General features: G+C 52.3%; 1 protein-coding gene and 1 pseudogene across 1 annotated transcript in view; one reads left to right on the forward strand and one right to left on the reverse strand.

Moving 5' to 3' along the window:
• Positions 1-8,111, reverse strand: part of KIAA1755 (KIAA1755 ortholog) — a 34,461-nt gene extending 26,350 nt beyond the window's left edge. Inside the window, exon 1 of the mRNA XM_028524367.2 lies at positions 7,801-8,111. Coding sequence (XP_028380168.1) covers positions 7,801-7,803 — 3 coding nt within the window. The 5' untranslated portion in view covers positions 7,804-8,111. The remainder of the gene's footprint in view (positions 1-7,800) is intronic.
• A 2,181-nt stretch (positions 8,112-10,292) lies between these two features.
• On the forward strand, positions 10,293-10,845 carry LOC114506118 (annotated as a pseudogene).
• Positions 10,846-24,437: the final 13,592 nt, after the last annotated feature.

Below are 24,437 nucleotides of genomic sequence, written 5' to 3' on the forward strand. Positions count from 1 at the left end.
AATTTTAGCATATCTTAGCATCATCTGTACCATTAGCACTTGCTGTTTTTCTCCAAGTCCACTCAGCTTTTTAAAGACTTAGATAATTGCACTTTAAAGGGAGACTCTCTGTCACCATACCGGTTGTGAGAACGCAGCCCGATTGCCCAAGTTCAAGTTCTGTCTCTGCCACTGACTAATTATGTGACGTGGCAAATTACTTAATGCTTGTCTGCCTCAGTTTCCTCATTGATAATACTAGAGGTTATAATCGTACCTGCCTTAAAGAGTTCAGGGAGATTCAGTGATACAATAAACGTAAATTATCTGCATGGGGCTACCATTTAATAAGCTCTCATTAAGCAAGAGCCTTCACCGCTATTTTTGTGTTCATATTATAGTTACTATTATATCACCACTTTAAACTGAAAAATCAATACCAACTGGCATAAATAGAACGAAGCTCCAAAAATAAGCCAGTGATGCATTGGGTGGTTTTCATACTATTTTATTTATATAAGTATATTTACATTTATTATTATCATAGCTATAGTATATATCATATAATTATATATTTATATATTTATATAAATAAGATAATAAAACTAAATAATAAATATCCATTCCTCACATAAAATATTTAATTTTACTGCTCTACTTCTATAAAAATAAACTATTTTTTAATAGAAAAAGTAAGCAATGAATGTAAATACTGCTAGTAAGTTCTAGAGACAGCGGGTCACCTCCTAAAGGCTAAACGAGTTTTCTCCCTTTCTTCTAGAAAAAATATTGCCCTGAATGCACCAGAAGGTGTTCAAGGCACCTCGCCATGAAGGCAGCCTCCTCCCCGGGCCTAGAAAACCAGAGGAGAGTTCAGAAGGGACCGACCCTCTCTCGCCACTCGATTCCATGTCATCTAGCTCCAGTCTGGGGCACCCTGTGCCCCGGCTGCAGCCTGCATCCCAGTCTCGGGGAGCAGGGAGCTAAGTCCCCTCTCCCTCGGGGGGCTGCAGCTCCCCCACCTGCAAATGGGGTTCCAGTCCCTGTCCTGTCTTGCTCAGAGGTGCACCTGCAGACACGAGGAGAGGACCGACGCAGGAGATCTTGGGAGAAGCAAAAGGTGTTGCTGTTATTGTTATTAATTATTTTTTTACCCATCCTGTCAGACAAAGCTCAAGTCCCAGCCTGTGTGTAGAGACACCGTCCCCCTCTTGGCCCCTTCTGCTCACTGTCACCGCAAGAAGAACAACAGTTTCCAGAACTGTCACTCCAAGAAGAACAACAGTTTCCAGAACTGTCACTCCAAGAACAACGGTCTCCAGACGCCCAGGGTGCCCCAGGCCCTCCACGCCTACTCACTGGCTTGGCCACCCAAGGATCTCAGGGGCTGAAGCAGGCACATCCCACTCTGCAGATAAAGAAACTGAGGCTGATTTTGCCCAAGTTCCCTGAGAGAAGACAGAGCCAGAATCCAACCCGAGTCTGGATCTGCCCTCTCCTCCGGTCCCTTTGTGCTTGGTCTGTCTTGCGGCCACCAGCGGCCACCAGCCTTGGCGGGGGTTCTGTCTCGTGCCGTTTCAAGTGGGGCCTAAAAAAGCTGTTTACCTCTCACAGACTGAGGCTCGCTCGCAGGCCGGGACGCCCTTGGCTTGCACAGATCGGCTCAACTGCCGGCACACGGTAACCATTGAAGGGGCAGCCAGGAACAAGAAAGAGTGTTCCAAGTTAACAGGACTCCGAGCTCTTGGCCAGAGCACTACCTGCTACAGGCCTGAACCCCGGGGGCTCATAAGCTGTCCAAGCGTTGGGGGGAAGCGCCGTGGAGGGGGCCAGGCGGCTGCAGGAAGGAAAGCTGGCGACTCTCCATTTACAATCAACCTGGCAGCCCAGCCCGGGACCACAGGAACCCAAACACCGCCGGCCAGACGTGGGCCCCTCAAAATGATTTCCATGAAACTTAATCGACGCCTTTCCATTCCTTCTCGGTGAGCACAGCCCGGCTGGGCCTTTAACTGCTCCTCGGCAGGAGCCCAGGCGGGGGACAGTGTGAGAGCTGGGAAGGAAGACGAGAGACACGCAGAGCCAGTGTGCAGCCTGGGCCCTTCCCCTGCACCCCAGGGCCTGCGAAGGAGCCCCCCCTCCCCCCGGAGACCAACGGAACCCAGCCCGCAGAGCCGGCACCTCCTACGATGCTCATGGACCTTCGGGACCGATGTGGGGACCTTGTGTGGTGCCACACAGAGGACACAGAGCAGTAGCGGTCCCCAGCAGTTCCCTCTGGGCACGGGACGAGAGAAGAGTAAGGTTTTGTGTACTTCCTTCTCCGTGTCTTTGTAACGAGCCGCCGTTATTACTGTAATCCTGAGTATCACCTTATGTAGCACAACAGACAAATACGGTGTGCACAGGTGGGCACATTTTCACCTGTGTCAGACGTACCTCCTGTGACTACTCCCCGGATCCACATTCAGGGTTCCCGCTGCCCCAGAAAGAGGCCCCTCCCAGACAGCCTCCCCCTCCCCTCGACCCCCAGAGTAACTACCGTTCTGACTATTGGCGTTTTTTAAAAGAGAAATCCCCACACCAACTGCTCTCCACCGTGGAAGACCGTGTGTGAGCCAAGAGACCATCAAAGAGTGTTGTTAACTGGGGTTCCCCCCGAGGGCTGTGAGGGGCAGGGGCCTCGAAAGGCACGTTTTCATTTTCTTCGTAACTTCGCTGGATTTTCCAAACACTCTGTAACCAGCTTGCAGAGCTTTTACAATCAAGGGGGCGGGGGAATAAAAGTGTGATTGTGTGTGTGTAATGCTGGTTCTCTCTTTAAATGGCCTCACCAGATGTGGTTAGTCGGGTCTCCTGAGACGTGGGCTGAACTTTCCTTAAAGGTCTAGATTTATCATCGGCTCCAACAGGCCAAATTCCAGTATCACCTGGCATCCGCACCTCCTCGCTGGGGAAGAGGGGGGCCTGAGAACCCCAAGGTCGGCAGTGCGTTAGGGCCGCCCTCAGCCCCTGTCCCCACCATGGCCGCAGTGCCTGGGGAAACTGGGGTGGCGTCCTTGACCCGCTGGGCGACACTGGCATGGCGTCGGTTTCCCCTCGTGCAAAACGGGGGCATTGGGTTTCCCCATCCCCCAGGGCCCTTCCAGCAAAGCCATTCTAGAGTTCAAGGTGTAATTTGGCCCAGGGAGAGTCTACACCAGCAGGGGCCTGGAAGACAAAGGGAGCCAGGTGGGAGAAAACAGCCTCCCCCCCTCCCCCCCGCCCCCCGGCCCCGCTGGCACCTGGCAGTCACCCTCGGGCCCGGGAGGCAACAGGGAGCCATGGGGCCTGGAGCAAATGCCTTGTCTCAACAGCTCGAGATGAGTGTTGCCTTCTAGGACCGCTGTTACTTCAGTAAAACCTCCCAATTTTTTTCAAAGTTGGCCAAAGCGAACCTGTCTGCGAGCCACACACAGTCAGTCCTCAGGAGGGACCAGGCTGCGGCCACCAGCCTCAGCTACCTGGAACAGTCCTCTTCAACTTGTCCAGGCTGGAGACTCCACAGCCAGCATTCCGTCGCTCCGACCGCCAGAAAGCTCTTGCCCACGTCCAACTAAAACTTCTCCTGCTTCCAATCCTTATTTTTGTGTGGGTGGAGGTATGAGTGAGAATTGGCTCTTTATTTAAAAAAAAAAAACCTTTCAGAAACTGGAAAAAACATTCCAGTTGCTGCGAACTGAGAAGCAAGCGGGTATTCAAGCCCAGCTCTGTCACGCATCACTGGTGTAACCTCGAGCAGGTCACTGTCCCTCTCCGAGCCTGAGTTCTGTGTTTGTTCCTCTCGCTCCTGCCCCTCTGCCCCCCCACCCCCCACCCAGGGTTCCCCGTGTCTCACCCAGACTGCGTGCTAATAACAATCACAACCGCAGAGCTGCTTCTGACCGAGCAAGACTTCTATGTCAAGGCTTACGCTAAACACTTTCCATATGTTGTGTGATTTCATCTTCCCAGCCAGTCTCCTGAATGGGTGTTTTTATCCTCGTTTTACAGGTCAAGAAACTGAGCCCAAGGTGCTACTGTCAGTAAGTGGTGGAGCTGGGGTGTGAACCTGTGCAGCTACCTATCAGTTCTGCTGCCTCTTCCCCAGGCCCCCAGGCTCCCCCTGGGCCACCACAGTGGCCTCTGGGGCCCTCCATTGCTCAGCCACCCTGAGTGGCTCCCCATCGCCGTAGCAACTCAGCCTGGCCATGGCGGCCCATCAGCCTACCCTCCTTCTTCCTCTAACACACTGGACACTCCAGCCGGGCGCTGCCCAGCCACCCACACGCTGCACCGCTGAGTTCCCCCTGCTACTCACAGATCCGCGCCTGCTGTTTACTTACTGTTGTTTATTATTTACTTCACATTTAACTTTCTGTCAATTCGTTTTCAACTCAGACAAACGCATTTGTGTTTACTATCATGTGTGTTCTGCTTAGACTATCTCCTAACACGCTGTAAAATAAGATGAGAAGCTGTACAATACAAAACGTTCTTCTAAGGGCCTGCTGAAGTCTCGCCTCCGAGGTGTCATGCCGCGTGAAGTAAGTCAGACAGAGAAAGACAAATACCGTATGATTTCACTTAAGAACAAGCGAAACAGCTCTGCGCCAGAGAACAAAATAAACAAACAAACAAAATAGGAACCGACTCCTCGATGCAGAGAACACGGTGCTGGCTGCCAGATGGGAAGGGGGCGGGGTGGGGAAGGTGAAGGGATGAAGAGGTGCAGATCGGTAGTTACAGAGCAGTCCCGGGGATGGAACGCACGGCGGCGTAGGGAACGCAGTCGGTAATACTGTGATAACTGCGTGCGGGCCCAGGCGGGCACTGGGGATACCGAGCGGAACACTTTGTCAAGTACACGACTGACTGTCTAACCACGACGCTGTACACCTGAAACAAATACAAAGTAATCTTGAACGCAAACTATAATGGGAAAATAAAGTAAATGGCATGCAGAAAATAAGCAATACAATAATGTCTACCTTCCGAGGACCCCTGGTGGAGGCCCCACCTTGGAAGGCACTGTGTCGCCCCCCGATCAGGTGAGCTCCCTCCCACACTTTAGAGCCCTGTTCCACCTGCATCTCTTCTCTTCTCATGACACCTGGGCTTCCAGGCAAAGGGATGGACACCTGCTGCCCATCACACAGCCCAGAATTGTCAGTGGGTGGCTTACCGCCCAAGGCTTACACAGCTCTCCCTCAGGTCCTTACACAGGGCCTGGCACACAGCAGGCACTCTCAGGGGCCTGCCACGGAGCAGGTATAACACTTTGGCAGTGTTGCGTGAACTGCATTGGGTCCAACCAGTTTCTCTCAAAGTGTGGGAGAGGATCACAGGTGGCCCGCGATTTGGGGAGGACATGAACTCCACGTGAAACCACAGTAAAGAAGTTTTCCCCATTCTTTTCTGGTCCTCTTGATGACACTAAAGAGAAGGCCTCAGTTCATTGACAGTGCGTCTCAAACACCTCTCAACACTTGGTCATTACTCCTGTCAGCGCAAAGAGAGCAGTGTTCGGGGTTGGAGTCGTGCACAGCCAACCTCGCCCAGCCAGGACTTGATAACATGGATTGGCCCCGGTTGTATATATTTTCACATATTACTTTCTGTTGGTGACAAGCAATACTGATTTTACGTGGTCATGATATAAAATTCCGTTTAAATATATGTTTACATTGATAAAGTTTATGAACCTAAAAATATGAAGTAAGTAATAAGTAGTAGAATTTATTATTTCTTATATCCAGTAAGCGGATGTGCAAAAATTGTTCTGATGATACTGAAATTACAGAAATCATGGACTGGGTACACCCTAAGACCCTTCATCATAAGAGACTCCGATGCAGGGCTGCCTCAGAACACTAGAGAGCCATTAATTCAATCATCCCCCCAAAATAACACCTGTGGCAGGTTCTTGAAGGAGAGATATGTGGCTAGAGTGACAGTCAGAAAACCGGGAGAGGCTTTCCTAAGGAGGTGACATTTGGTTAGAGATGCACAGGACAATTAGAATGCATTAGGGGAAAGGGCTCCACCCAGCAGCACAGCATGTGCAAAGGCCCTGTGGCAGGAGGAGACATGGGACATCAGAGCCTCTGAACCAAGGTCAGAGGGTCTGGAGTACAAGAGGGTCTGGAGTACAGAGGTGAGGCCGAGGGGTGGGCAAGGGACACCCCTTAATACTCAAAGACAACGGTAGGAGGGAAATCTGTCCATCCCTCCCATTCAGCAAAGAGTTGCTTATTCTTTGAGAGGGCCACCCAGCGCCTGACCCCTGATCTCAGGGCCTAGGGCTCAGCAAGGAGTTTCTGGATTCTCAAAATAATAGCTAAGCTAGGTCCAAAACCAGGCAAGGTGTGGCAAACCCCTTGACAACTGAGTGCAGGTTTGGAATTCATGCTGTTCTCGCTCTGACACCCTGGTAGGGTAACCTCGGCAGCCACTCAAGCTCCCAGACCCTCAGGTCCCCGTCTGTGAAGTGGGAATACCAGCGGGCACACTCAGAGTTGGTGGGAGTTATACCAGCTCCCGCAGGTGAATTGCCTGGGGCAGGGTCTCGCAGTGGTGCGAGGTGAACAACATCGGGTCACCATGATTACTGTCAAAGGCTCTAACAGCCACAGGCGCGTGCACCTGCCCTGCTGGGGTGCGAATTTAGGAGCCTGGTGTGCAGTACACCTGTGGTGTGTATGCGGGTGTGTGTCCATGTTTTAGCAGTGTGGGAGGGCAGGTGGACAAGGCTTGCGTGTGTGAGAGGGCACGTGTGCTCAGCCGTGGGAATCAGTAGGATTCCCATGCTTTGTGTGTGTATGTGTGTGTGTGTGTGTGTGTGTATACACTCCTCTGGACAGAATTCTTCCGTGTGTGGACATGCACAGAGTGAAAACCCACACAAGTTCAACCTGGAAGATCAAGTCACAGGGTTAAACCCTGGCCTGTCTTCGAGGCCCTTTTCCCAGTCCCCACCACTCCCGTGGATCTGTGTGAGTCTGCGTGGGGCCCCTGCGCCCATCTGGAGCTGGGCCCGGATCCTCTTAAAACAGAGTCTCTTTCATTCTTATACACACACACACTCACACACACACACACACACACACACACGTGCGCCTGACCAAACCTTGAGGTTCCAGCCCAGGAAGTCGAGGTAGGTGGGTGTTGCCTCCCCCTCCCCCTCCCCCTCCCCTAGGCCTACCTCTCACCCAGTTTCCATGGGAGCACCTCAGCTCAGGGCAATGTGCATATCTGACTTTCCTGCCATAAGTCTAAACCAGCAAAACCACCCCAAATTTGGGTGAGCAACTTCCTCCTCTCTGCTCCTCACCCTTCACCCTCCTTGCCCTGCACTGCCTGACGGCTCTAGGATGGGGAGGCGGGGGCTTTAACCCCCATCCCCATCTGAGCCCTGTGTGGGGACAGGGGGCAAACTTGAGCTCAGCCACACGTCTAAATGCAACACCACTCCAAGTCTGGCCCAAGGCTCCAGAGCTAGGATTCCAGCTCCGATCTGGGCCGTAGGACGGGGCAATGTCGAAGTTTACAAGTCTTACTCATCCACTTTGCAGATGGAGCGACGGAGGCCCGGAATGCAGAGGGGCGTCGCCCAGAGATGGGCCTCTGCACCTCCCCACTGCCCCACCCCTCCTGGTGGGGGCGCAGGCAGTTCCGCACAGAGCCCTGGCGAGGCACTGAGGGCTGTCTCAGCATAAAAGTCGCGGTCTGCGCTCCACACCCCCTCTAGGCTCCCTCCAAAAGAAGACAGAGGGAGGTGGTCCAGGCTTTGGCAGGCGTTACCATGGTTACGGGCTACAAGCCGCAGCGGCAGGTCCTCTCTGGCGCCGGGTCAGTTCTTCTGCGGGTCCGTCTGTCCCGTGCAGCCCCTTCCCCAGCTTAGCACTGAAGCGGGCTGGCCTGGAGCGCCGACCCCAGCCTCATCTCCGAGGGGAGGCTGGAGAGACAGACAAACAGGGGGAGGAGGTGCCCGAGAGACGGGCGAAACTGAGACAGTGAGAGACAAGGCAAGAGACGCGGCGGCGCGGCCGGGCCACCAACTAGGGGCGGCCGCAGGGGCGGGGCGGGGCGGGGGCTACCCGAGGCCCCGCCCGTGTCTGCGCGCCGCTCCCCCGCGTGGGCCGGGTGGCGCGACAGCGGCCTTGTGTGCGCCGCGCCTCGTCCCCCGCCCCGAACGCCGCGCGGGTGATGAGAACCAGGCGCCCCCCTCCCGGCTCCAGGCCTCGCCGGCTGCCAAGGGGAGCTGGAGCCGGCCCTGCGGCCTCGTCCTACCCGCCCCTCCTCTTCTCACGGAGCTCTCAGCTCCGCCTCGCAGCGCCGCCTGCCCCAACAGCCCCCACTTGCAGAAGCCTCTTTCCAGTGGACGGTTTGGGACAGTCACAAACCGTCTTGAGCCTTAGTCTCCGCATCTGTAAAATGGGGTTGATGACAATATGGTGATGATGAAGGCAATGCCAGCCTCTTAGATTCAGTGGTGAGGTGTGAGTGTCTTGTGTCTCCTAGATAATGACCCCCTTTGTGACCCTGACCCAGCCATTGTTCCCAGTGTTGGAGGGAGACTAGAAACCAGATGACCTCTGATTGGGTGACTGTGGGATCCATCCATTCATTTATCAAACTTGGTGCCAAGCCCGGACCAGAACAAGTCCAAGTCTCTGCCCTCAGATCCTGTACAATCTTTTGGGACAGATGGGTGAGAAAACTTACAGAAAGAAAAAAAAAATAACTAAATGTGGTAACTGTTAAGGAAACAGAAAAATGTGGACTTTGGAAACTGTGAGGAGGTTGACTTAGGGCTGGTGGTCTCAGCAGGGCAGCGAATCCTAGATTGGGAAGAGGGAAAGGAAAGGGGTGAAGGGTGGGGGAGGAGTGTGTGGGGAGAAACAGAGTTCTAGGCAGAAGGTGCAGCGTGCGCAAAGGCCCTGAGGTAGTATTAAGCTTGAAGAAACTGGGAGAAAGCAAAGAACTGGAAAAGGAGGAGTGCAGTGGCGAGGGTCTAAATTTGAAACCCAAGGCTTTTTACTCAAAGCCCGTCTTCCACTGCACACGGGCCAATCAGTCTTTTAGCAGAGAGAACCTGAGCTAAGAGCCAGTCTGCCTTGCTGTGCAACTTTTAACAAGTCCCTTCATCCCCCTGGACCTCCGTGTGCCCATTGTTAATTTGGGACTAATAATCCCATCAGTTCGCTATGCCGCACAGCCCAGAGGATCCCTCCGTTCTATTTACTAAGCAATCCCATGAACCTTCTCCGGCCTGCAGGTTCGGGTATTACTATTCCAGACATGAGTTTGGGAGGAAACAGACTTGCTGATTGATGTCAGGTGCGGAATTCCACTGAGAGCTTGGGGGGGGGGCGGTAGCTCGGAGGTTATGAAGCCGCAGCTTTGCAGTGAGACAGAGCTGACATGACAGCTAGTGTTCTGGGTCTGCAGGCGGCAGAGAGTGAGTCTGAGATAGCGAAGCAGGTAAACAGTGGACTGGGCGGGCATCTGCTGCTCACAGAGTCCACGAGAAGGCTGGGGGTCTGTTCTCCGGACAGCACAGGAGCAGGCAACACGCCCCAGGGGTCTCCTCGGCAGGAATGAATTGTAAACCCCTCACGACTGACGGAATTACATGTAGACAGACAGACACACCAAGGTAGAACTTTCTAGGTGTCAAGTACATCTCTAAGTGTATAAATTATGAGTTAAATTCTACTGTTGTCCTCGTTCACGGGTGAAGACACTGAGGCACAAGGACGTTACGCAGCTCGCCCGGTGCCTGCCAGGTGGTAGACTGCAGCATGGGGAACTGGACAAGGCGCTCCATTTCCAGAAAATAGGTCATTAACCCCTTCCTGTTCCACCTGAATGAATCTCAAGCCTTTTGTCACTCTTTGCTAGATTCAAAGACTTTAAAAGAAAGATTCAAATTGGGTCATGTGCCCAAGGTCCCCTTGCACTAAACATTTCAGAACTAGTTGGTCACCTGAAAGGAAATTAGACTGCATAAGAAGAGTGGGATGCCCTGGCTGGTGTGGCTCAGTTGGTTGGAGCATCATCCCATGCACCGAAAGGTTATGGGTTCAGTTCTTGGTCAGGGCACATACCTAGGTTGCAGGTTTGATCTCCCGGTAGGGATATGTATCAGAAGCAACTAATCAATGTTTCTCTCTCACATCGTGTTTCTCTCTCCCCTCCACCCCCTGCTTCCTCTCTCTAAAATCAATAAATGTCCTTTTGGCTTTTGGCTGAGAGGAGGTGCAGATACAACTTTCTTCAGTCGTCCCGAATCTGGGTTCATCCAATACCAGCCGCCTCCACCGAACCGCTGAAGTTTGACCCCAACGGGATCAGTCATGCACCTGAGGTGCATTGGTGGGAAGTCGGTGCCACATCTAGCCTGGTCCCCAAGATCGGCCCCCTGGGCCTGTCTCCAAAAACAGTTGGTGATGACTTCGCCCTAGCAACCAGGGACTGGAAGGGTCTGAGGACGACAGTGAAACTGACCATGCAGGACAGACGGGCCCAGACGGAGGCAGTGCCTTCCGCCTTCCGCCCTGATCATCAAAGCCCTCAAAGAACCTCCACGAGACAAACAGAAGCAAGAAGGCAGTAGGCACGGTGGAAATGCCACTTCTGATGGGATTATCGACATTGCCCGACAGATGTGGCACCGCTCTTTAGCCAGAGAGCTCTCTGGAGCCATTAAAGAGGTCCTGGGGACGGCCCAGTCTGTGGGCTGCAGAGTCCAGGCTGCCCCCTCAGGACATCACGGATGACATCGGCAGTGGGGCAGGCGAGTGCCGGCTAGCTAAGAACCACAAAGGGGAATATTTCAATTAAAGATCATTTGACGACCAAAAAATGAATGAATGAATGAATGAATGAACAAATTGTATCCTCAGGTGAGGATTTAAAAAAAAGAAGAAAGGTGGGAATGGACAGGAAGTGGTCATTACAGTCGGCCCCTTGGGCCTCCCAACATCCCTTGCACCTTTATTCCCATGCCTGTTCTTCCAAAGCATTCTCTGCTGACACAGTACGGCTCCACGTGCACCCACAAGTGTACACACACACACACACACACACACATGCACATTCCCTTGTATGACTTGGTCCCATACTGCGTGTGAAGGTTCACCTCTCAGAGTCTCGGGTATTCATCCTCGGTAAGACACAGAGCACAATATTTACTTCCTCACAGGACTGCGGCGGGGGCTGAATAAGTTCAAGGAGGTGAGGTGCTCTGCCCTGTGTCGGACACATGGTGGAATTAACATAACAACATGTAAAACGGCGTTGTTTGTGTGAGTAGCCAACGGTTGTGAAATCAGCCTCCAAACACACAGGTTTGAGTGTGGGGTTGGACGCCACTCCGGGACTTTCCAGAGGACTTTCCAAGGCGTATTCAGGGATTTATTTCCTCTCTCTTTGGTAAATGAGTAACGGAATCACGCTCCAGTGGCTGCGCTAGATCTGGGAAAGAGCAAACCCCCTCACTGGCCTTGCCCATGGTGGAGTGGAGAACTCCGGCAAGTGGTGTGGGAGTGGGCTCTGGGGCCAGCTTGCTGGGTAGTTGGGCCTAGGTCCCTCCCCTCTTGGGGCCACAGTTTCCTCAGCATAAAATGAATATTATAATCCTCATGACACTTTTGCGAGAATCCAATGAACTAATTCATTGAAAGGGCCTATCGGATGTCCCCAGAACAACAGTTCTGATATTGACTCTGACATTCTGTCACTCCGACGTGCCCGGGGCCAGGCACTGGGGCATCGCACCGGGGAACAGCCTCACTGGGGGAGGGGGCACCAGGGTTGCCTACTTTAAACAGAATGTCTCGGGATTCAGACTTCATTCATTCATTCGATAAATATTGATTTGTTCTTACTATGAAGGTAGCGAATCCTTGGCACATGCGTATGCTCAGCCCTCTCCTACTCACGGCAGGTATCATGCACGAATGTGGAATTGCCTGCTGGACGCAGGCAAGTCCCTGACTGCCTGCCCACTGCCTGCCCACTGCCTGCTGGGAGAGGGACAGCGGCCTCGGAATCCTCCTCAACACAGAACCCAGGCATCTGTGTCCGACTGGCCGGAAGAGGTTCCACGCCTACTCCCGGACTGCCTGGAACGGGGACAAGCTCCTCATCGGAACCAGAGAGAGGGACCAGTGAAAACACAGGTTAAGTCAACGCACGCCTTTTTCATTGCCTACTTCATAAACACAGGAAAGAAAAAGGTCGGGAAAGACATGCTTTTATCTCTTAATGACCTTCTCTTCTTGCAGAGGAAAACGGAATATTGAAATGAGCTTCCTGATGCCAGATGTGGCAATGGGAGTGGAGGAGACCTGGGTGCACACCCCCTCTCCTGGGGTGCCCAAATCTGGTGGCAGGCCTGGAGAGATGGAAACAACCTGCGAGAACAGGACCCCTTAGAGTCCCTGAGACTTAAAACTTGCCTCATCCAACTGTCCTAAGTTACAGCAGGGAGGTCCGCCCAGGGAGGGGTGACTCACACCGTGTCATACCGCCCAGCCAGGACAACGACTTCGTGGTAGAGGAACTCAGTGTACAGGGGCTTTCGTTCAAGTCCCTGCCTGCCCACTAACTCCCTGGAAGATCAGGGGTTTGTCTCAATTCTCTGAACTTCAGTCTTCTCGCCTGCACAATAAAATCAGTTATCTCTGCTTTGCTCCCTCCCCTGCCTTCTGTGAGGCAATAGCCATGAGAATTTGTCATGTCTTGAAAGAGACAGGAGTCATGAGATGCGTTTATTGATTGCCCACTCTATTCCAGGGACAGTGTCCTGGGTGCCGGGGAGCATGGCAGACAGGCCCTGCCCTCGTATAGCTCAGAGTGTAGTAAGGGATCGGATCCTTATAGCAAATGCATCGTGTACAAGGTGTACGGTTGTTAAAGGGGAAAAGCACTTATTGAAGGAACCCGGTAGATCCTAAGCATCTGGGAAGGCTGCTCTGAAGGCTTAAGCTGAGATCTGAAGAGAGGAAGAAGTTAGGGAAGAACATTACGGTCAGAGGAAACAGCATGTGCAAAAGCCCTGTGGTAGGGGAGCAGGTTGGAGGCACCAAAGAGGCAGAGGGAGAGGGACACGGAGCTGGGAAGAGGTGGGAGAGGCGGGCTAGGCTCTGCAGATCACATAGAGCTTGGATTTTCTCCTTAGAGCCATGAAAAGCCATGGAGGAAATTAAGGAGGGAGCAATGTAATCACTAGAGGAACTGAAACATTCCCTGAGCTGCTGGGTGGAGGGGACCGTGCAAGTGGGCTTCAAGGAGGCCCTCCAGCAAGGGAGCTGCGGTGGAGGGTGGGAGAACAGTCTAGCTCCAAGGACAATGACAACCAAGGCCAAGGCCCTGGGGGGCTGGAGGGCCCAAGACAGGGGCTGCTGAGGGCTGTCCAACTCCCCACAGTCTACCCCTTAGCACCCACCCCTCTGGGGCCTGCAGCCCTGGGGTTTGTCTGTCCCCCCAGTTCAGCCCTTTCTTGTTCTTGTGGGACAAGCTTCATCAATGGCTCATCTAGCACTTGGGTTTCTTGCCCCGCTGTCTCCCCGCAAACCCCCACCCCACCTCTCCTCTTCCCTCTACCTGGAGCTCCTCAGGGCCTGCGGACCTTGCCCCTCGCCATCTGGGGCGGCAGCCAAGAGCCCTGGCAGCATCGGGGGAATGTTTAAGCAGGAAGGAGCTGGGACTCTGCCAGCCTCAGGCACCACACATGCTTTCCTGCCTCTGTGATTTTGCTCATCCCTCCCTCTGCCAGGAGACCCCTCTCTGCAGGTCCTGCTCATCCTCCCAGGACCACCTTCTCTGGGAGGCCCTGCATGGCACGCCTGGATTTGCCTGTGTGTGTGTGTTTTTTAAGAGATTTTATGTATTTATTTTTAAAGAGAGGGGAAGGGCGGGAGAAAAAGAAGGAGACATTGATCGGTTGTTTCTGGCATGTGTCCTGACTGGGGGCCAGACCCGCGCAACCCAGGCGTGAGCCTTGACCAGGAATCGAACTGGCAACTCTTTGCTTTGGAGGACAATACCCAACCAACTGAGCCACTCGGGCCAGGGCTGCAGCTGGTCTTTTCATTCATTCCCTCAGGAGCTCACCTTGTGGGGAAGAAGATGGGGGCGTGCAGTGACAGAGCTGTGGGCACCAATGTGGTCGGGGCCTGGAGAGAAAGCTGGTAACAGACCCCAGAGCAGGGGTCGGAGGAGGTGGGGTCAGAGGAGGTTTTCCAGAGGAGGGGACACCTGCTCCTGGGCTGGGAAGGTGGACTAGAAGCTCACCGAAGGGAGAAAGATGGCCAAGGACACAGCGTGTGATTGCAAGTCATCTCTGTCATGTGTGACAGCGGCCTCGTGCACTGGTGCATGAATAAAGGAATGCTTGGGGACAACACTGAGACATCCAGTGTGGCTGCATCCGAGTTTGCAAACTGGTAGTGTATGGGTCACACACGGCGGGTTTAAAATAAAACGGAATTGGTTGTTAACATCTAACAATACAGAGGCTTCACATACACTTCTGGTGCCGGGCAGCAGCCTCTCCTCTCATCCAGGCCCGTGGTATCCAGCTCACCAGAGTCCGCACCTGGTTCAGTTCCTGGACATTTCAGTTTGCGCCTGTTCTAGGTGATTTGTTCAAGGCTCTGGACCAGGAGCTGCTCACAGGGCCAGGCACACAGCAGGCGCTCATAAAAGTTTGTTAACTAGGTGGATGAAGAGTGTGGGGATACTGAAACATGTCCACAAATTTAGAGACTCACCTTCAAAGAATTGAATGCGGAGGAAGTGACACCGTGAGACTTTTGAGACTGGGTCATAAAAGACACGTGGCTCCTGCCTTGCTGTCTCTTGGACCTCTTGCTGTGGGGGAAACAGCCACCATGTTGTTAGGGCACTCGTGGAAATACCCGTGTGGCAAGGAACTGAGGCTTCCTGCCAACTTCAGCCACGTGGGCAGCCTCCTTGGAAGGGGGCCCTCCAGCCGGGCAAGCCTTCAGATGGCTGCCCGTGCCCAGCTGACAACTTGACTGCAAACTCTTGAGAGACCCTGACCTAGAACCAGCCAGCTAAGCTGCTTCCCAGACTTGATCCCCAGACACACTGGGAAATGATTATTGTTGTTTCAGACGTTGAGCTGGAGACAATTTGTTATGCATTGATAGAAAACTAACAGGGATGGATGGATGGATGGATAGACAGGTGGATGTAGGGTGTTAGGGAGGGAGGGAGATTCTATTGGGAAAGTGAATGGGGGTCAGATTCCAACTGAGTTTGTCGTCCTGAAGAGCTGGTAGGGGTTTGTCATCTGAGAGCACCGTGCTCCTCTCTAAGTTTCAGGCGGGTCACTCAGGCAGCCAGGTAGGGGAGGATGGAGTTGATGAGCCGTAAGGCTGAGAGGTCAGCGAGAATGTGGGTCAGCCACCCTGGGAGACGGGGTGCCCTGCACCTTCAAATCCAGCTTCTTCCAGCAGCAGTCCCCCCAGGCCCCTGCGCCCCATGCCCTGGCTCCACCCGCCATCCTGAAGCCCCGGCAGCCAGCCCTTGGAACTGTGGGGGAGGTCAAGACCTCAGCATTTCTCAGAGGCCAAGTCCTGCTCCCCTCTCAGAGTCTTCTTTGTGCAAAAGAAGCTGTTGCTTCCTCAGCTGGGGGCTGGGGGTGTGGCTCAGCATCAGCGGAATTCAGAAACCTAAGCTGTGGGGGGCAGGGCAGAAAGTGAGGAGCTGTGACTCTCTGTGAAGACCCCACTGGCCCCCAGGCATGATGGGGGGCCACAAACACCAGCCACCCACTGGGGTGGATCAACCCTGCGCTGGTCTACTGGGATTGCTGGAAATGATCCACGGCATGTTCTGGGGAACCGAGTATGAGAAGTCTTAATGCAAATCCCATGGTACTGAAATGCCATTTCTCATCCACCGAACTGGCAAAGGTCCAAAAGCTTGGCGACAGGTGGTGAGGCTCTAGGCAAACAGGCGCTCTCATGTGCCTTCAGTGGGAATGTCCGTCGGTCGCAGAGAAGCCTTGTAGGAGGGAATCTGGTCATCTCCACCAGAATAACAAATGCTGTGCCCTCTCACCCAGATGTTCACTTCTGGGCCTTAACCCAAAGGTTTAACTCCACAGGGACATGCATACAGTCACTCAACGAGGTGTTATTTGTGATAGCAAAGTGTTGGAATGCCCAAGTGTCCGTCCACAGGTAACTGGACGAATGAGCTATGCAACCAACACGAGGGAAAGTTACGCAGCCGTAGGTACAGGGAGGAAGATCCCCACAGACCTGTATGGAATGACCCACAGCATGTATTGTTAAGCAAAAAAACAAAACAGAAGCTAAGTATAAAGGACTATATATAGAATGCTACATTTTATGTAACAAAAATTTTTTAACTTTTATGTATTTACCCACATACTTATTTAATTACACAATAGAAATCCAGGAAGTATAAATGGCAAACTTACTGAAAATCAGCCCCCATAAGGAGTTAGTGGGAATGCAAAGGAGAAGAGATGGAAGTGAGATTTTCCTGAATATATTTTTATACAGTTTTGACCCTTTAATCATTGTAAACATTTTACATTTTCAAAACCAAAATTAAATGAAAAGATGAAAACCTAAGCTCTAAACGTGAAAACAAAGAGAAAAAAATGAGCTTCACTGTATGTCAAATTAATAAGTACCGGAGACAGTATGGACTCGTGTTTAGTGTAAGGTAGGTACAGATGTAGATACGTAGGTAGGTTGATAGATACATAGAAATATTTATAGAGATGTGTGTGTATACAGAGGTTAGTATACGCACATATATTTCCTTGTTCTGTCTGATGAGAAGGCTCAGAAGCAATGACACGCCGGTAGCAATGAGCGTGCCTACCACACAAGTCTTGGCTTCTCATGCCATTCTCCGGTGAAAGAAGCAGGGCTTTTGGGAGAAGTGGCCGATTCTAGGGCTGGAGCAGGGGATGCACAGGGCGAGCCCGGAGCGCCTTAGAGCACCGGAAAGACAGGAAGTGTTAAAAGAAACGCACGAAGCCCACGATGACAGAAAGGGAACACAGGAACCAACCAAGAGGGCTTCTGATAACCAAATTTGGAACAATTCAAACAAGAAAATGGAGTGCTATGCTGATATAGATAAAGAAGTGGGAGAGAAGAGGGAGCCTGCCATGCGGAAGAATTCCAAATAATTTATGTAGGGTCTTCGCCCTCAACGAGATGGGGTGTCACTCCCCAGTCCTAAAGTGTGGTCACACATGGTGACGTCCTTCCAAAGAGCACAGTGTGAAAAGCAGGGGAAGTGAGTAAGGTTGCGGTGGAGAACCTGCCAAACACTATGCCTGCCAGGTGGCCAAGGTCAATGTCAACAGCGATAGGTCCTGTTGATAGCGTATGTCCTTGATATGCTGTGCGAGAATGGGATAATTCTCCATACCTGCCTTGCAGAGGTGCCCAGAGAGGGCAATGGTCTTCTCCACAGCCACATGGCCTGTCCATGGCAGATTCGGGATTCAAACTCACTGTTCTTTCTGACCAGGGATCGGCTCCTAAATCCCAGAGTGCCAGGAGTGGCAGGCATTGGACAGGCCCGTTTATGGCACCATCAGGATCGCCACTGTAGGGACAGCCCTTTCACAGAGAAGGTAAGGGGGGCTCAGGGGGCTGGTGGAATTTCCCTGCCATACCAGAGCTGTACTGCAAAACATAGGAAGTGGGGCTCCCCAAGCCATCACCCCCACAAGGGTCGCATCTTAACCTCATTCACCCCCAGTCAGTTTCTGGGATTCTCAGCACTGACGCGTCTTCTTACTCATGGGGACAGCACCTTTCCACCATGCACCCACGTCAGGGCCTCCGGGGGCCACCCAAGAACACCCGGAGTCTCTTCCTGGGGTCAGAAGTCCTCAGCAGTGAGAAAAAATGGGGCAGATGGTGTTGTGGCGACGGCAACAGGATGGGGGCCAAGGTCATGCTGCGGCCTCTCCCGCCAGCCGGCTGAGGACTTAGTCCCTGATGAAAGAGCCAAACTGTGCTCTGCAGCTGTGCTTGTTTTCCTCCCCCTTTCAGTCTGCAGTCCTGACGGGGGAGGGTGGCGGCCGCCTTCTTCCAGCCTGCGCCTCCCGGCCCCCAGGACTGTCTTCCAGGGGCCGTCAAGTGCCGGCTTCTCCCTCTGGTTTCTTGTCAAAGCAGACTCTCGGGCCTGCAGAGTGAGAAGGGGCCTCAGAAGCCATGGTGTCCAGCAGGTGCCACATCGGCGAGACCCATGGGGGTGCGTGACACACAGAGGTGCCCTCCTTTTCCAGGACCAGAACTCCCCAGGGCTAGGACCAGAAATTGTATTTTTAATAAACACAGCTGGTTAGGGAGACACCTGGTTACACAGACTGAGAAAACTGGGGTCTAGAGAGGGAGGAGCATGAGTTTGCTCAGGGTCACAGAGCAAGTTTTATGGCTAGACCCAAGCCAATTCATTCATTCATTAATTCATTCATTCATAAAATCATTCACTCAGCACTGATTATACCAGGCTCTGTGCTAAAGATGTACCAGAGAAGGTTTGAACACAAGATGTACACAATAAGCCAGCAAGAAAACAGCAAACAGATTCTTCAAAAGCCCACTGATAAGGACTGCAACTGAGACATCCAAGATTCTGCAGGAGCCCAGGGAAGGGCACTTAACTGAGGCAAAGAGGCAGTGATCAGGGAAGGCTGCCTGGAGGAGGTGATAACTCACATGGAATGTTGAAGGAACCATAGAAAATATCTATGCAAAGGAGGAAGGGTCCTCCAGGGAGATGGATCAGCATGAGCAAAGGCTTGGAGGTGAGAAGCAGCATGGTGTGTGGGCGGCCAAAGCAGTTCAAGGTTGCTGGGGGACAAAATGTTCACTCACTGATTATGTGCGGTGAGTGCTTACTGTGTGCCGGACCCTATTCAGGCTCTGGGTCTGGGCACAGCAAACAAAGCACACAAAGCCTCTGCCCTCATGACCTTACACGACAGTGAAAAGGAGAGAAAAACACAAACTATAAGCAAATAAATGCATAACATGTGTGAGGTGATCAGTGCTAAGGAAAAATATAAAGCAGGGTAAGGGGCAAGGGGTTCTTATCTCATGAAGGGCAGCCAGGGAAGGCCTTTTGGAGAAAATGGCCATTAGTGGAGGCCTGAAGGAAACAGGAGGGCAAGTTGTGGAGAATCTGAGTGGAGCAGTGCAAGTGTCCTGGGGCAGGAGTTCCGGGAGGCTGGAGATCCATTGGCTGGGGCCAATTCAAGGAGGAACTCCTGGGACATGCTGAGAATTTTCCTTTCTTCTTCTTTTTGTAAAGGGTAAGAAGCCAGCAAAAGATTTCAGCATGGGAGGGAGCATGGTCACATTTAGATTGCAAAGTCCCTTCTGACTGTGCGTGGAGAATGGAACAGAAGACCCCAGGAAGACCAGTGCGGAGAGATGGCGGCCTGGACCCCGTGGGAGGGCGCATGGGGGCGAGGAGGAGAAAAGAAAGGCTGCACTGACTCTCCAGGACGCCAGATCCGCTGGGCTCCATTGGCTTCTGTTGTTGGGGGAGGTGGTGCCCCGGACAGGACGGCATCAGGTTACTGGTGGGAGGAAGGGCCATTTCTTGGACTGAGGCATTTCAGGACAGGCGCGACTGAGGAAAAGATACATTTAGCTTTCACCTCCTGCGCCCGAGGCTCCCGTGGGACATCCCTGTCCAGGGAGATGCTGATCTGGGCTCTGGAGAGACATGAGCTGGGGAGGGGAGTTTGGGAGCTGGCGTCATAATGGGGGGCTAAGGAGAGACTGGACCTATTGGTCATTAGAGAGGGTTCGTGACATTGAGCAGGAAGGGAAGGGGACCCAGGACAGAAGCTCAGAAAGCCTGTGGGCTTAAGGGGTCGAGTAGAAGCCCACAAGGGAACCAGAGAGAGTTGTCGGGAAAGGCCACCCACCTACACAAGCATCTCATGTCCGTTTCCTAGAACCTCTCTGGGAGGATGTGCTTTTCACTGTTTATCCCTTTGAACCCCTTACATGTTTCCCTATTCTAATAAATACATTAAAAAAAAAATGATCACCAGGTGACCAAAGGAGGGTCCATTGAGTTCGGAAAGAAGTTCTTTCATTTCTTCTAACAGCAAATGTTTTTATGGAGTTCCTACTGTGCGCCAGGCATTGTTCTTGGCACCGAAGCAGTGGGCTGAGCGAGGTTCCTGCTGTCTTCAGCTGGATTATTCTGCTGGGGCTGCCATAACAAAATACCACAGCCTGGGCGGCCTCAACAACAGACATTCATTTTCTCACAGCTCTGGAGGCTGGAAGTCTGAGATCAGGGTGTCGGGAGGGTTGGTTCCCCCTGAGGGCTGTTCCAGGCATCGCTGCTCGGCTTGCGAACGGCCAGGTTCGTGTTCACACAGCCCCCTCTCCGTGTACATTTGTCCAAATTTTCCCCTTTTTATAACAGTGCCAGTCATATTGGATTAGGGTCCATGCAAATGGACACATTTTAATTCGATGACCTCTGCAAAGACCCTGTCTCCAAATAAGGTCACATTCTGAGGTGCTGGCGGTTAGGACTTCAACATAGGAGTTTCTGGGGAGCACAATTCAGATCGTAATGCCCACCTTACAATCTAGTGAGGGCGACAGATGATAAGGAAATAAGTATGTAGCATCTCAGGAGGTGAAGGGCGCTATGGGGGGTGGGAATGGCAGGACAAGGGGAAGGTGTTGTGCTTACCTATGGGGTGGAAGGTTCCAGAGTTGAGTGGGGAGGACAGGAAATGGGAGTCTGGAGCAGGGAAACAAATGCTTCTTTGAAGAGGTTTGGCTGAGGAGGGGAGGGAGGACTTAGCTGGAAGGAGGCCTGAAATCAGAGGGAAGGATTTTATGATGGAGAATGTTGGGAGCTGGGACGACTCCAAAACGTTCAGAAAGGAGGAGGGCTGGGACGCCTCTGGCAGCTGAGGGGAAGGGAGGGAGGGCAGAGGCAGGTGCACACGGTGAGTGCTGGGAGGAAGTGGGAAGGAGGAGACCCGCTGAGAGGGGGGTGCAGGGGCTGGAAGAGCAGGAAGAGGGAGAAGGCTGAGAAACCCGGGGAGCTTGAGGGCGGGGCTGCCCGGTCACCCTCCCAATCCCCAGCAGCCCTGCAGCCTCTGTCCTCACCGTTTCCTCCCCTCTCCCCCAGGACCCTCCTGTGAGGTCGAGGGGACGCTCCCTCCCATCTGCCGACCGCTCTGATCAATGCGCCCTGTGTTCTCTCTGGCCCCCCCTCCCCAAGCCTCCCCGCCCCCCATCACAGGGACCGCATGGCCACGGTCAAGGCAATCCCCATCTGGACGAAGGGAAGTTCTGCCTCCACATCCCTGCCAATATTTAAAGTTCTTAAGAAGCTGTGTTTTGTCTTCACATCCATGGGACCCGGCCCCCGCTTTTGAAAATCGGCCAGTGACGCCCCGCTGCTCAGAAAACAGAACCCAAACACTTCAGCACGGCCCCCGAGACCCTGCGTGGTCTAGCTTCTGTAGCGCTTAAAATTGTTTTATTTTGAAATAATTTTAGGCTTGCATAAAGATTGCGAAAATAGCATAAAGATTTCCGATATACCCCTCACTGGGTTCCCCTAATGTTAACATCATGTATAACCACAGTACATTTATCAAAACTAGGGAATTAACATCAGTCCAATGATGTGTTACCTTCAGAGTAAGCAAAAATGATTATGGATTTCTTTCATTTTCGTTGTGGTATATGCTACAGATATGAAGACATACACATACAGTTTGAAGAATAATGTAAATGCCCTTGAACTCATCGGTAAGTTTAAGGAATAGAACATGGCTGTTGCCTTGGTACCGCTGTGCACCTCTCCCTGATCAGATCCCCCCCTTCAGTGATTGTACCCACAGATTTTAGTTTATGGAGGTGGCTGAGCGAAGACTAGGAAAGCCTAATGCCATTGACAGGAGGATTTACTACTTACATTTTCCAACGGAAGGGGGCGCACCACGTCACTTAGGGCCACATGGGAAAGACTGTGGTGGGGAGACCAGGGCAGAGGGGACCACTTTGGCATGCGTTTAATGGGGTTTCCATGAGAAAGGCCCGTCAGGGCAGGGCAAACAGTTGAGGATTGGCTAGTCTGAGTAATTCCAGGGGGTTTGGACTGCAGTGGAGGTTTCCAGCCCTGAGCAGAAATACTGCCGTGGCGTGTGAGTTAGATAAACGGAGGCCTCCCTGGTTTGATTATAAAACGCATGCTCTTGGCCGAACCCTCTGCCGTCACTAAGGATCTACCCTTCTCTGTGTCCGTCAGAGCGCAGCATCTTCGGCTTTACTGAAGGTCATGGGGAACTGGTTTTGAAATTTGCACGCTCCCCGGCTCCCTTTAGACCCTCACCATCCTCTGCTGTGGCCTGACCTTCACACCGTTGCCAATCCAGGGGACCTGTAATGATATTTGATAGAGTCTCACTCTACTTCTCTGACTGCTAGTGAAATGTTATGTCTGCTCTCATGTTTATGAATCATCTCTGCTTCTTGCAGGAAGTTTTTGTTTGTGTTTTTGTACATTTTTATTGTGTTCTTTCTTAAAGATTTTATCTATCTATCTATCTATTTATTTATTTATTTTAGAGAGAGGGGAAGGGAGGGAGGAAGGAAGGGAGAGAAACATCGATGTGAGAGAGAGACATGGATTGGTAGCCTCTCGTAGGAGTCCCAACTGGGGACTGAACCCACGACCCAGGCACGTGGCCTGACCAGAAATCAAACGGATGAGCTTTCCCTTTGCAGGGTGACGCCCAACCAACCGAGCCACACCGGTCAGGGCTCGACTGCGTTTTTTACGTGTCTCATCTTATTGCTTCATAGGCAGTTTTCTATATTATGCAGTCTGTGGTTTCATTGTTATGACATTCCAAAAACGGCACCTTTGTAAGAAAAGGAAAACATCAGAGATTGTTCGGGGTTGGGATGGTAGGAGGAGCTGACCACACAGGGGTACAGGGGAAGCCTGGTGGGTGAAGGAACTGTTCTGTGGTGATCACCCGGCTACGGGTTTGTCAAACTCAGAAACACTAGGAAGGGTGCCGTTTCCTGTCTGCACATGATACCCCAATGAAAAATGCAAACTGTAAAAGCTGCTGTGCATAATGCATTTGCAAATTAAAATAAACCAATGGTGGAAAGCTATGGAAACATAGTCTGTAAGAACATTTCAGGGCATGAAAAAACATCCACTGAGTCATCCAATGAATATCCGTGTTGTACTACAGGTGAGGTTCCCACTTACCTGTGCATCTGCTAGAAAGACAAACTGATAGATAAATACCGGAAGTGGTGTCCACGCGTCTCTCGAGAGTGGAGGAGTTGCAGCTGATTTTTATTTTCTTTTGCACCTGTGTTTGCTAATTCTCCCACACTTTGTCCTGACTCCTTGGAGCCGCCGGAGTCTGGGCCTGACTCAGGGGGCTGGGAAGAGGCAGCCGAGCCACAGCTGGGAAAACAGCAGCCCCCAGATGAACCCTGAGCCTCGTCCTGTCCATGTTTATTTTCCTCCCTGAGCGGACAAGGCAGGGGACTGGGACATGGGACAGAAAATCAGACTTGGAAGCCCCCTCCTGTTGCCACCAGGCAGCCTGGCCATCTCAGAGCCAGGCCCCCCCGACCCCCTCCCCCCGACCCCGCTTCACCCCTGCCCCACTGCCTGGGCTCCTGTAGTTGCATGTAAGGTCAAAGAGGGTGGACTCTGGTGCTCAAACAGACTGACTCCCGATTAATCACGTATCGGCTGTGTGTCTCTAAGCCAGTTACTCGAGCTCTCTGTGCCTCCACATCCTCCTCTGTAGCAGGGGGATAAAGACAGTGCCTACCTCATCGAGATGTTGTATGTGTGTGCATATGAGTGTGTGCCCATGTGCTAAGAGCCTGGCAATCATCCAAGTGCTCAGTAAATGTAGGAGGACTGTTGTGAAAATCCAGCTGAAAGATACATGAGCAGACTGGTCCCATCTCAGGGCAGATGGCAGTCACAGGGTCAAACTCCTGACATCCTCAAAATAATTTTTAAATGACTCTAATTCTTCACTCGTGATTTAGTGGACCCTGAAGGGAATAGGCAGTTTATAGAAGTGCTTCCTAATATTTCCCTCTCTTCAGGTGGCTGCTTCCCTCACCACTGTTACTATCATCTCTCTGCGGGCAGGGGTTCTCCTCCAAACTGCAACAAGTGTTTACTGAGCACCTACTATGTGCCAGGAGCTGTTCTGGGTACTCAGGATAGGTCAAGGGACAAACCAGATAAGAAGCTCCATGGTCCACATGTAGATATAGAGCCAGCCCCCAGAGCTAGCCCCGGACCCTTGGTCTTTTCCCCTTTCCCTCTTTCTTCCTGCTCCCCTTCTTCCTCATTCT

This window comes from Phyllostomus discolor, chromosome 9 (assembly GCF_004126475.2).
Source record: "Phyllostomus discolor isolate MPI-MPIP mPhyDis1 chromosome 9, mPhyDis1.pri.v3, whole genome shotgun sequence".
Taxonomy (NCBI): Eukaryota; Metazoa; Chordata; class Mammalia; order Chiroptera; family Phyllostomidae; genus Phyllostomus; species Phyllostomus discolor.